The sequence below is a fragment of the Manduca sexta genome, chromosome 26, assembly GCF_014839805.1.
Source record: "Manduca sexta isolate Smith_Timp_Sample1 chromosome 26, JHU_Msex_v1.0, whole genome shotgun sequence".
Taxonomy (NCBI): Eukaryota; Metazoa; Arthropoda; class Insecta; order Lepidoptera; family Sphingidae; genus Manduca; species Manduca sexta.
In genome coordinates this window covers 6558342-6571006 of record NC_051140.1, presented here as the reverse complement: position 1 = coordinate 6571006, position 12665 = coordinate 6558342, and the positions used below count along the sequence as shown (strand labels likewise).

The 12665-nt window shown below is 35.0% G+C and overlaps 1 protein-coding gene and 1 non-coding gene across 2 annotated transcripts; both read left to right on the top strand.

Annotated features, from left to right (window-relative positions):
• Positions 1 to 799: 799 nt before the first annotated feature.
• LOC115452097 (solute carrier family 46 member 3) lies at positions 800 to 12134 on the top strand. Its single transcript, XM_037442973.1, has 7 exons — positions 800 to 1579; positions 1746 to 1905; positions 4219 to 4320; positions 6348 to 6485; positions 7575 to 7664; positions 7990 to 8146; positions 11803 to 12134. Exons 1-7 carry the CDS (start codon positions 821 to 823, stop codon positions 11855 to 11857), a joined length of 1461 nt encoding a protein of 486 aa, XP_037298870.1. The 5' UTR covers positions 800 to 820; the 3' UTR covers positions 11858 to 12134.
• Trnar-ccu lies at positions 4983 to 5055 on the top strand. Its single transcript has one exon. It is a non-coding gene; the product is annotated as a tRNA-Arg (tRNA).
• Positions 12135 to 12665: the final 531 nt, after the last annotated feature.

Below are 12665 nucleotides of genomic sequence, written 5' to 3'. Positions count from 1 at the left end.
ACTAGAGAAGTTTCTATAAGATTTGGTGGGTATGTGAAATCTTTCAATTCGAAGTAGGTCGACATCCATATGTCCTCTCAGTTGTACAGGAAACCTATTTCAAACTGTGAGAAGACATGTATGAATCCAAAACCTCTATATCCAAAAATTTATTAAATTTTACACACAAACTGAATAATATTTCCAATTCATGTTCTTATATTTATATGCACATTAAATATTTTTTTGAAATCGGTGCCAATGCCGGTTCATTTTGATGATTTTCCCGTTGCATCTTCTTAGTTCAAGGTCAAACACCAATATGTTTAATATGCTTGTATGCTGAAATTATACCAAGCCCAATAAAAATGACACTCAAAAATAATTATTTAAATAGGACAATGAGGTACAAAATTATCGCTAAACAGTCATAAAACTATTTTTAACAAATAAATTCTTTGAAGTCGGTTTAAAAATAAATAACATCCCAAGAAAAGACTTATAGAGGGACAAAAAGAATAGCAGCAATAACCAAACTCAGTTGGTTCAATTCTAATATTCCTTAACTGAAGTATTAAGGTTAACAACGCGTTGAAACACATAACCTGTATGTCTGACACATAAATGAATTGGTACATTATGATATAACATAAGATAAATGATAATACAGACATGACTCATAAGGAAACCTATGCAATGTTCTTCACCCACTATCAATCCACATGTTATATCACATTTATCTCTACGTATAGTTTTTATCTCTAGAAGATCTATATAAAACAACAATTCCTCTTAACAATACAATTGATCATCTCCAATAGAGACTGTATTTTTTTTAACCATGGAAATTGACGAAAGTACGACGACTGAAAAAAAGAAGATGTCATTTTCTCAACGTATCAAGCATGTTATAAGCCATGTAACAATAGAACCTTGTGCATTTTTAATAATATTCTCGAGTGTCCTACAAAGTGTCGCTACGCAATCCTTAGGTTTACAAAAAGCATGCCGAGTGAATTTAGAATTGGGCGACGAGATCTGCGAAGCACTCAGAACACAAAATCAGACAGAAGATTTTTCTGTTTACGAGAGAATGGTGCAGGAGCTATATTCGAGTCAAGTGGCATGGAGGAGCGTTCTACAAACCGTATTTCCGTGTGTAATAATCATTTTTGTTGGAGGGTGGAGTGACGCGACCGGCAGAAGGAAAGTGATAATGCTGACTTGTCTTTGTGGTGAAATAGCACATTCGTTAAACAACATCATTAACGTGATATTTTTCTATCAAATCCGTCTGGAACTTTACATATTTTTCGACGTGTTCACTGTTAGTATTGTCGGAGGCGCCAGTGTGATGTTCTTGGCACTGATGAACTACATATGTGATATAACGACAGAAGAAAACAGAACGTATAGAATCGGTTTTGTCAGCTTGTGCACATTTGCCGGAATGCCATTGGGCTTATCCTTGTCGGGTATTGTTTTAAATCGTTTTGGATATTACACTATATTCATATCGTCACTAATTCTGCATATTATAAACTTTATTTATATGATATTTTTAATATCTGATCGTGCCAGGACAACGGATCAAAAAATGGTAAGTCATTTGAATACTTATTATATTAGAAGTAGCGCAAATTATTGTTTTATAAGGAAACTAAAGAGCTAATTCCAAACACGTAACTAACACGCTATATGCACGTACAATTTCAAACTCGGATATAAAACATAGAATACATTTTATTTTTCGTTTGTCCCACCAGCACGACGGGAAAGGGGTGATGCATTTCCTAAGGACTTTCTTCAACCTAGCGATTATAAGGGAGACTTTAACTATAATCTGGAAAAAGACAGAAAACAACAGAAGAATAAAAATTATTATAATACTTCTTTCTGTCAATGTCCTGTACGGACCTTTCTTTGGTGAGTCAAATTAATTGTAACGAATAAAAATTCGTAAAGGTTTTTACCAAATTTTTTTGCTATAATTTGGCTCAATTTTATCACCGCATATGACCTTAATGTTAACCGAACTCTCAAGTATGATATTATAGTGAACATGTTTAATTTATCGTAAAAATATTTTTGGACGAAAACGTTTCGTTTGATAAATAAAAGACTCATAAAAATATGTCAAACTTACCAATACAATGTGTATCATTCACATATTTTTGTATTATATTGTTTTCTGCCACCTAAATAGTGGTAGGATATATGCTATATCCGCCATTATGATCCGTCACTTCGCCATGCTCATATAAAAAAAAATGGAAACCTTGAAATTAAACTAATTTTCGGATTCTATCGCGGTAATTAGTGTTTTATTTTCTCCCGACGTTTCGAAGACTTTGCAGCCTTCATGGTCACGGGGGGGACTGAGGTGTTGTTCATCCGCAAAGTCAAAGTTACAATATCTACCTACATTTTACAATTATACAACTTTTTAAAATTTTAAAATTTTAGCTGTTGGTGGTCCGATCTACGCAGAATGAGCTCACAGTGTCTTGAAGTCTGGCAGCCGGTCTTTTGGGTTCCGATTTAATTAAATGTAGAACTGGATCCCAGGCTTGTGCAAGCTTCCAACCATCTTCCCTATTGAAATTAGGATGTTTTTAATTTCAATAGCCTCGCGAATCATCCTAGGCAGGAATCGGTGTTCTTTAGCGAGGATTTGTGGCTTGTCTAGTCGCAGATAATGATTGGCGCCTCCCTCAGAGTGTTCAGCGACTGCAGACTTCGTCGAGCGTCGGTGTTTCACGTCAGCTATATGTTCTTTTACGCGGGTCCCTATATTTCTTTTTGTTTGCCCGATATAAGAGAGGCCACAGTTGCAATCTATTTTGTATACTCCCGGTTCTTGTAAAGGTATGTGACACTTGACAGGTGGTAAAAAATTGACTAATCTTCTTAGGCGGCTTAAAATAAGTTTTTATGGAAGCACGCTTCAGGATGTAGCCAATCTTGTCGGTGACTCCTCTTACATATGGTAATACAACCGGAACACGTTCAACTGTGGCTGGTTTCACTCGGTTTCTGTGACGGCGGCGTGGAATTTGGAGCTTGTTGTCTCGCAGTACTACTTAAGGTCTGATTAGGATTACCTTAAGTCATACTGTGTATCGGAAACAGACCCATACTGATAAATATCTGAACGGTGAATCTCATCACCACCCAAAACAGTTAGCTACCGTGGGCAAATCTTTGTTTCAGAGAGCACAAGGAATCTGTGACGAGAAACACCTGGCTGCTGAGCTACAACATGTCAAGCAAGTACTGCGAGACAACAAGCTCCAAATTCCACGCCGCCGTCACAGAAACCGAGTGAAACCAGCCACAGTTGAACGTGTTCCGGTTGTATTACCATATGTAAGAGGAGTCACCGACAAGATTGGCTACATCCTGAAGCGTGCTTCCATAAAAACTTATTTTAAGCCGCCTAAGAAGATTAGTCAATTTTTACCACCTGTCAAGTGTCACATACCTTTACAAGAACCGGGAGTATACAAAATAGATTGCAACTGTGGCCTCTCTTATATCGGGCAAACAAAAAGAAATATAGGGACCCGCGTAAAAGAACATATAGCTGACGTGAAACACCGACGCTCGACGAAGTCTGCAGTCGCTGAACACTCTGAGGGAGGCGCCAATCATTATCTGCGACTAGACAAGCCACAAATCCTCGCTAAAGAACACCGATTCCTGCATAGGATGATTCGCGAGGCTATTGAAATTAAAAAACATCCTAATTTCAATAGGGAAGATGGTTGGAAGCTTGCACAAGCCTGGGATCCAGTTCTACATTTAATTAAATCGGAACCCAAAAGACCGGCTGCCAGACTTCAAGACACTGTGAGCTCATTCTGCGTAGATCGGACCACCAACAGCTAAAATTTTAAAATTTTAAAAAAGTTGTATAATTGTAAAATGTAGGTAGATATTGTAACTTTGACTTTGCGGATGAACAACACCTCAGTCCCCCCGTGACCATGAAGGCTGCAAAGTCTTCGAAACGTCGGGAGAAAATAAAACACTAATTACCGCGATAGAATCCGAAAATTAGTTTAATTTCAATGTCTAACATTCGCGTAAACATAAGAAATCATTATAAAATGGAAACCTTATAAAAATACCAAAGTTTGAAATTGTTTGGTTTAATACTCGTCAGAAACTCAAAAAAATAACCTAAAATGAAAATTTAAAAAGAATACCAAATTCTACATCAACATTATATTTCAGGAGAAACTGCAACTGTATATATGTTGACGAGATATCGTTTCAACTGGAATGATGTACAGTTCAGTTTCTACCAGACCTACCACTTCCTCGTAAGTTTAATAGGTAAGATATAATTTCTATAATTTATCGTTTGCTTAATAACCTTCATAAAGTTACATGAATTGCCCTCTTTTATTTCATTTTATGCATTTGACCGATAAATTGTTACTTTGAACTGACTATCCGCTGTTTTTAATAGTAACTAACGATCACAGTTGCTTTTTTCAATCCTATTTATAATTATGTTTTGGAAAATGAGGACTGTTTCACAAGTTTCAAGTACATTTTATTTGTCAGTTATCGTATTAAACAGCTAATGTAGATAGTACTTACTTTATTAGCATTTATTTGGGAGCATACATTAAAGTGTGGCTTTTGTATTTGGTTGGTTCATACATATGTATATGAAGCATTTACTGAGAAGTTTCAAAACAGGCCCTGAAAATTATCACCTATGGGCAGCCACTTATCAAATACCATTATACAGTCTTACTCATAAACTTTTTTTAGCGTTAAGAGGTGGAGAATTGCTTAAATAGCTGTCAAAAACCTCACCGGTTTCCTAGTTTAAACCTTATTAAGAGTCAAGATGGCGGGTTTTGACTTACAGTTGATCGAGTAAATTTGTGTTTTAACTTAGCATAGGCTTGCGATATTTTTATAAGTAAGACTGATTATAATATTTACGGAATAAAGATTTGCTCAGTTTTAGTGAAAGTCTATAAGCCCCTGTGGCCTAATGGATAAGGCATCGGCCTCCTAAGCCGGGGATTGTGGGTTCGAGTCCCACCAGGGGTAAATGTATTTTTTGTCTGATTCACCATCAAAATCCAATGTAAGAACGCTTAAACTTCAAATAATGATGCTCATCTACAATGTCTTGTTTTTAAATTGGGATTCCCATGCAATCACATCAATGTCGTCATAACAATATGCATTTAAAAAAATCCCTGTTTTTATTATTTAGACGAATGATATTAAAAACAGTTTAACCCGGCGAGTGTGGTGAGAAAATGTAACAGCAGAATGTGGCAGGGTATGACCTACCCCTAAACAAAATTTGCTATAAAACTTGCTTCTGAAAAGTATTAAGTATATTTATTATTTATTTTTTGGTATAATAAGGACGTGCCGCGACACTACGATCACGCCACGATTATCTCCCGCAATCTTGAACTCCAGCTACTCAACGTGACTATAAGTTTGAAGGTCACGCACAAAAAGTATACGCCAATAATTAGCATGTGGGGTATAACATACCCCGCCACACTCTTGCCGGGTTAATATTATGTTTGACAAAGGTACTCGAGTCAATGCAATATGAACGGTAACATTATTAACATGTTTGAAAACATTGTTATGTTAATTGAATCCTTAGCCTTTTTCCCCTGTCATATTCTACCTTTGTGTACGACAACTTCATTTATTTAGTTGTCTCCTACTGTGTTTTATCCTTTCCACCTCGCACAAAAGGAGCCGAGTACCTTAATTATCCCGTAACAAGTATTTTAACTGTAACTTCCTTTGACAATAAATCATTCAGTGAATCATTGTCTGTGGTCTGAATCAACACAATGTTACCTAATTTTTTAAATCTCTCTTATACATCTTAACTAGAAGCATCGGTGACTATGAAGGTAATTCACGATTTAAAGATTTATCTAAAAATAAAATAGTGGGTGCTAATTCTTTTTATTTTTTATTGCACTGAATAACGAGCAAAGCTTGCCGTTCGCCTGATGGTAGGCGATACTACCGCCCATAAACTGTAGAAACCCCATCCAACATCTTGAAGTACTTATATCATCCAATATCTTGGTCCAGTAGTTACACTGGCTACAATGTTCTTCAAACCGGAACACAACAGTGACTACGCAATGCTTCGACAGAAATAGACATTGCCGTGGTACCTACCCAGGCGGTCTCTCACATATGAGAGAATTACCACCAGTATAAATTATTTTTCCTTATGGTAGAAACGTGTAGACGCATTCCTTAATATAAGAAAATTATATAATTATCCATAAAAAATCTATCGAATCTAAATGACATGGATAAAAAAAAATTTATCACATTCAATATCATTATAGGTTCCATGATATCTTTGTTGCTGTTCAGCAAATATTTAAAATGGGACGACACTATATTGGGAATAATTGCTACTACCAGCAAGATTTTATCTTCGTTTGTGTATTGCTTCGCACCGACCTCAGCCATTTTCTATACAGGTAAGGCCTATCACTGCTGTTGATGTTGTGTGGGTGAGATTAATTTTTCGTTAAATAAGAGAGCGAGGCCATATGGTACGTTAACTGTGCGGCTCGGCGCTGTACCGTAATGTATACTATTAGATAAACAATTTAATAAGGATTAAGGTTCAATTTATTCGTGAAACTTTTTCAAAAAAATCTAAAATTTATTAATTGTAGGTATTATTCGTAAATATTTGCAAATTTAAGTAATTCGGCATAAATATTCAAGGACATTTGCTCGGGGAAGGATCTCAAACCGGTGCGTCGCGCTGCAACGTTAATCACTGTGTGTAGGGTCACTTCAGTCTGTGAATGATTATGGAGCGTAAGAATAGAGTTTTATTGCTGCTTTTACTGCGTCGTGTATAAACCTAAGAAAGAAATATTATTCTCATGCGATAAGTTAACAATACTGGGGTGTCATGGTGGCACGTTGACCGGCGCGGTGCCATGCCAACGCTCACCGCCTCGTCTCTCAGGTCGAAATTCTGATACTTACATCATACGCTTGCGAACCGATGGCACTCGCTGCAGTAGTCCAACACGCCGTATACCATAGTAGGGCAGTGGCGAAGGGCTCATACTTATAACCTAATTCCTGCCAGCTTCCCTTACATAATTTATGTACAAATCTAATGATCATTAGAACGATTTCCAGACCGCATTTATACTTATTATAAGTACTTATAAGTTGTGTCCGATTCCCTTTAGGAAAATTTCAACTTTCGTAACTTTAATATAGTGACTTGTAATATTTAGTCGGTTCGCTACGGTGCCGCAGCGCACCGTCACCGCATCATGTGACCTCGCTCTTATTGTCAATGGACGATGCTTTCAATAAGATTGTCGAACACGCCAAAATTAAATTAATTGTAGTTGTTATAATGGTTACCTCTATTGCTTAAAAATTTAATTGACATTGATTCCTTTAGTTTAATTTTGTTAGTATAATTAAAGTTAATAATACACCCGAGAATTTTTAATGTTTTGATACTTCAAGCATCCTTTATAACAAACTTTTTTGAGATGTATCGTTTTTTTATTACATTATTCAATATTTTTTAGCTTCTCTCGTCGATATATTAAGCGGCGCGATGTTAGCTTTATTGAGCGTGAGATCAATTTTCACAAAACTAATGAGCCCGTATGAACTTGGTAAGGACAATATTTATGTTTGTTACTATATCGTAGTCTTAATTATGATTCAAAGAAAATGGTAACCACTAATCAGAAACAAGTCTTTCCTCTTAATAATATTACTTTAAATTATTTTTGTATCTGTATTATTTACTAATTTCTTTATAATGTTTTATGATGTCATAGCTTGCCCAAGTACATTATTTGATGAAACATTATTCGATATCATTTTCTAGATATTCGACTGAATCCTATTTCTTTTCATTTCAAATCATTTCATATCAAACATAAAATCTAATATAATATTTATTACAACTAACTAAATATTATTTTATAATTGCAGGCAAGGCGACATCATTATTAGTTTTGATAGAAAACTTGACACCGTTAATGTATGTTCCGATTTACACAAAAATTTATACTGCCACCATGGATACATTGCCAGGAGCCATTTATCTCTTCGGAGCCGCCATGACTATACCCGGCCTACTGATATTCATGTGAGTTAAACTCTTTAATAATTCATCCGAGTATGTTGATATTTTAATAAATAACGGGCTAGTTGGGAATGGAACGGACTGCCGAGACGAATGTCTGCAGGTACAAAACTCAAAGGCACGCACTACTGACTTTGTAAAATGATGTGTGTATGGTTTGTGAATTACCGCTTGCCTTTACGGTAACAATGGGAAACCTGCAGAGGTTTCCTCACTATGTTTTCCTTCACCAGTATGCATTGGTATACACGTATGAAACTGAGAAGCAGTGGCGGTACTTTCATAGAAGCCCAAAAGCCTGGCTTGCCTTAAAATTATTTACCTAAGTACACAAAACCGAATATGGAACAATAATCATAATTTTATAAAACAATATAAAACATTTCCGCACTGTCTCGCTGCACTGCATCGGTTCGCCTCGAGCGCACCTACAAACACACTACATCATCTAACACACACTACCACACCGACACCGCATCAGTATACACGGATTTTGTTCATAATACCAAACACGCACACAAAATATATTCATCACTCTCACTCTCGTTGGGTTTTACGAGGCTTTTGGCATCAATATTTCTCTCTCTCTCACACTCATGGATAGAATATGGCTAAAATTCTACCACATATGTATAGCTGTAGTAGGTTTCTATATCAATCAGTACTGAAAAATAACCCAGGCTTTTGCCTGCATAGATATTGTATAAAATTCGAGGTTGCCAAGTTAAACTTACTTTTATTATAGTAGCATTTGTTCTGCGTAATATTCCTTATTTAAATTATTAATCTTTAAAATTATTATGATTTTCTGATGATTTTAGTATTACTTTAATTATAATTGCATTATTATAATTATTGTAATGTATTTCCACTATAATTTTATGTATCAAAAAGTTTTATCACATTTTGAGCAGTAATTTTATAGAATATTTTTTTTTCGGAACTGGCAACATCAGTTATTTGTTTTCATTGAGCCGATGGTACATTTTTAAGTATTTGTTTATTAAGATTTTTTTTGTTATTTTAAACATTTAAATACAAAGTAAATTAGTAAAATGATTTTTTGTGATGGTTTAAAGTGTGCGAAAAGTTTTTATCGGCAAGAATAGGTAAATTTGTGAGGTTATGGTGGACAACAACAACTTCATACTAGCTGGCGAGTGGCGCGAAATGTACGCCTGACTTCAAGAAACTATAAGGTATTTACAACACCAAAACTAATTTTCGTTTTGGATGCTCCCATACGAATAATCATTAAATTGTATTTGTTGTTGTTGCACATTTTCTCGAACGAGGCAACTGTTTGGAATACATCTGGTTGAAAATAATTATACCTATAATTTTATCGGTGCTATTAACAGAATATATTCTAAATCACATTCAGTTTTATTTTGAATGCATTTTATTTTATAATTTTGGTAAACAGCGAATTTTAACTAGATTATCTCGTCAATTGAGTAGGTACAGTATGTGATGAAATTTTTAAACAAATCGTGCGCATCGACACCAGAGCAATAGTAGTGTTTCTACTTTTTATGAGATTAATTGATAATTTATACAGTTTATTTGTTATTACACCACATGAAATTTCTTTCAGACGTCACGATGGGTCAAAACCATCTTTAGATTAAAGTGCCTAATATATTATAAGTTATCTCGGTGACGTTGTATTGCGCGCGCGGCACGACTACCACTCTTCGAGACAGGCAAAGTTATATTCGATACCTATTTTATTTTCTAACGCACATTTTATATGAACCGAAGACGCGATCTTTTTTTTGTGCTGCTTTGGCTTGCCCATAACCAAAGAAGTTTTTTACAAGAATTTTGAGGGTATGTGAAGACTGCCAATCCGCACTAGGTCAGCGTGATGGACTAAGGCCTAATTCCTCTCAATAGTAGAGGAGGCCCGTGCCCCGCAGCGGGACAGTATACATTATAATACATGGCTGATATTATTATACTTTATATTAAATAACTAGAAGTTTCCATGTAAGTGTACTATTCTATCGAAACACATTTGCGACAGATTCTAGTAATTTATTATTATATCTCATTGTCTTAAGGAATATTTGATTAGTATCGCATATCGACTATGTAGTAGGTATCTGGTAGAATTCTGTAGACAATCTAGTCAACTCGAGAGACAAAGCCGTAAGCCAACACTGCAGTTTCTTCGCTGCATGGTGTTATAGCACTTTGTAAGTCAATTGTGAGAGGTATAACTTCCTGTTGCGGTCAGTCATATACCTTGCTGTAAACACCCATCCCTAAATGTAAGGAATGTGGTAATCATTAAAGATATCAAACAACTTTCTCAACGCTTGTAGATATCGACCGGGGAACGCACGCGGGGCAACGGCGTATCGACTGAACGATTAATAGATCTATGTGTAGTAGAAGTTCTATTTGCGTAGAATGTGATAAAAAACACGACTAGGCTCCGTGTCGTGTTATTAGGATTGATTGAGCGTCCAACACTTGACTGACTGATTGGTTTCTCGATCAATCACGAACATCGAAATTAAACGACATCAACTTACGAGTCGCGTTTTTGTGGGACATTCTAAGGGGACAGGTAACTTGACTCCCGCGTGTCGCTCAAGCCCCGCCTACTGTATCAAGTTGTTTGACAGCGTTTATATTATTCAAAACTTACCCTTATTTCTTTGGATGAGATTGCTACATATCGGAATTAGAAAATTTAAGTCATAAGTCATAGAAAGTAAGTTTTTCACTTTACACCATTTTTTTTTTCATTATTTTCATTAAAGTTACGAAGCTGATCGTTTATAGCAATAAAGTACAACTCACGAAAATTTTGTTGCAACAAAAAAATCTCGTATGAATTCTGCAATTTTAAAAAAAAAAAAAAAATATAATTGTTTAAATCGAAAATTTTCAAATATTCATACCTCGAAAACTATGAAAAATCGCGGCACATAGTAAGTACATGGGGGTGATTCGAATACCCCAAGGAGTGCTCTATCTCTGAACCTCGGCTTGACACTATTTTCTGGGACATCCTATCTATAATGTAAAATCACGCGAGCGCACGAGCGAGGCGTTTTGTTTCGTTCATCTTATTCTGTGGTTTCGTTTAGCGCGGGCGGCGGGTCGCGTGAAGCGGAAAAGGAGACTCCTTGAGGAGACTCCCCGCCCCCGCTACCCGCTATGCTCTCTGGCTCATAGTTCTTCATACGAGTACTACTGCGCTGCTCGTGCTCGCTTTTGTTTTGTCGCTTATTGTTATGCTATTATACTAAGCGTAAAATAAATATTATAATAATCGATAAATTCATTAAACGTAGTGTAAGTTTTTCAAGTGAAAGTAATGTGAATAGAAAAGAAACAATGAAAAAGAAACCCAAAATTGTTCATCGAAAATAAAACGAAAGCTACATAAGTTACGGTTTTACATATTGCGGAGAGAGGAATCTTGTCCTACCCCAAAACGTCTTGTTTGCGGAGAAACTTTGGGTAATAATTCGATGGTGCCCAGTAAACTAATATGATATTTAACCACGTTTTACCCACATTCAACTATTTTTTATTTGTACTGTTAAACACAAAAATGTCTGCGGAAGACTGATCTAGATTATCCCGATTAATGCTTTAACTCATTGCAAATACTCATACGATCAAAATTATTTTTTCAGATATCTTTTCATCGTGCACCGAATTGACTCAAGAAAGAAGGCGATTCCGAACTAATCGAATCTCCAAAACATTTGAAACAAACTTATGGTCTAAAAAAATATATTTAACTTTATTCTATTTATCTTAAATGTAACTAAACATTTAAAGTGAATATTAAACAAGAAATTTTTACTTATGTATTTTTTATGTTTTAATCTACCTGAAATTGAAATAATTTTATTTTTACGTTATATCTCGAATTTTAGATTAAACTTACCTATACAATAATATACTCTACTAAAATTGTAAATTCTGTTTCAAAAAAATAATCTGAATTATTGTCAATAGCTATAAAATATTGTATATATAGCTTTAATAAATAACAATAAATTGAATTGGGATTAAGTTAATTTATTGTATTTCCATACGCATGAAGAATAGAGGTAATTCTTAGAGTATTGCAGAATATATTAATTTGTCAACGAATAAATCAACAAAAGTCCTAAAAACAGCTAAAAACTTTAGAAAAATATGTAAACATGTTATGCTATAAAAAGGTACCTAAGGTTTTAATGTAGAGGAGTTTCTATTTTAAAGTGAAAATCTTATTGGTTTCTGTTAAAAATGCTCTCTATATAACATCAATATATACCTCTTTGATGTATTCAAATCTAGCTTAATACTAGAAATATAATATATCTACTCTAAACACTTTGGATTTTTAATTTCGGAAGATGTCAGAGGCGGTTAACTATAATAATATGTACTATGACAGTTCATGCAGTTTTGTTAATGAATAAATTGGTGCAATTGGTATAAATAACAAAAAAAAATACTTTATTTCAAGAAAACCCATAATCACTGCCGACCCGGAGATAAGACC

Coding starts and splice junctions, on each gene's coding strand:
- LOC115452097 (XM_037442973.1), top strand. CDS start 821: ATGGAAATTGACGAAAGTACGACGACTGAAAAAAAGAAGATGTCATTT. Junction 4,321..6,347: donor CTTCCTCGTAAGTTTAATAG/GTAAGATATAAT, acceptor ATATCATTATAG/GTTCCATGATATCTTTGTTG. Junction 8,147..11,802: donor CCCGGCCTACTGATATTCAT/GTGAGTTAAACT, acceptor TTATTTTTTCAG/ATATCTTTTCATCGTGCACC.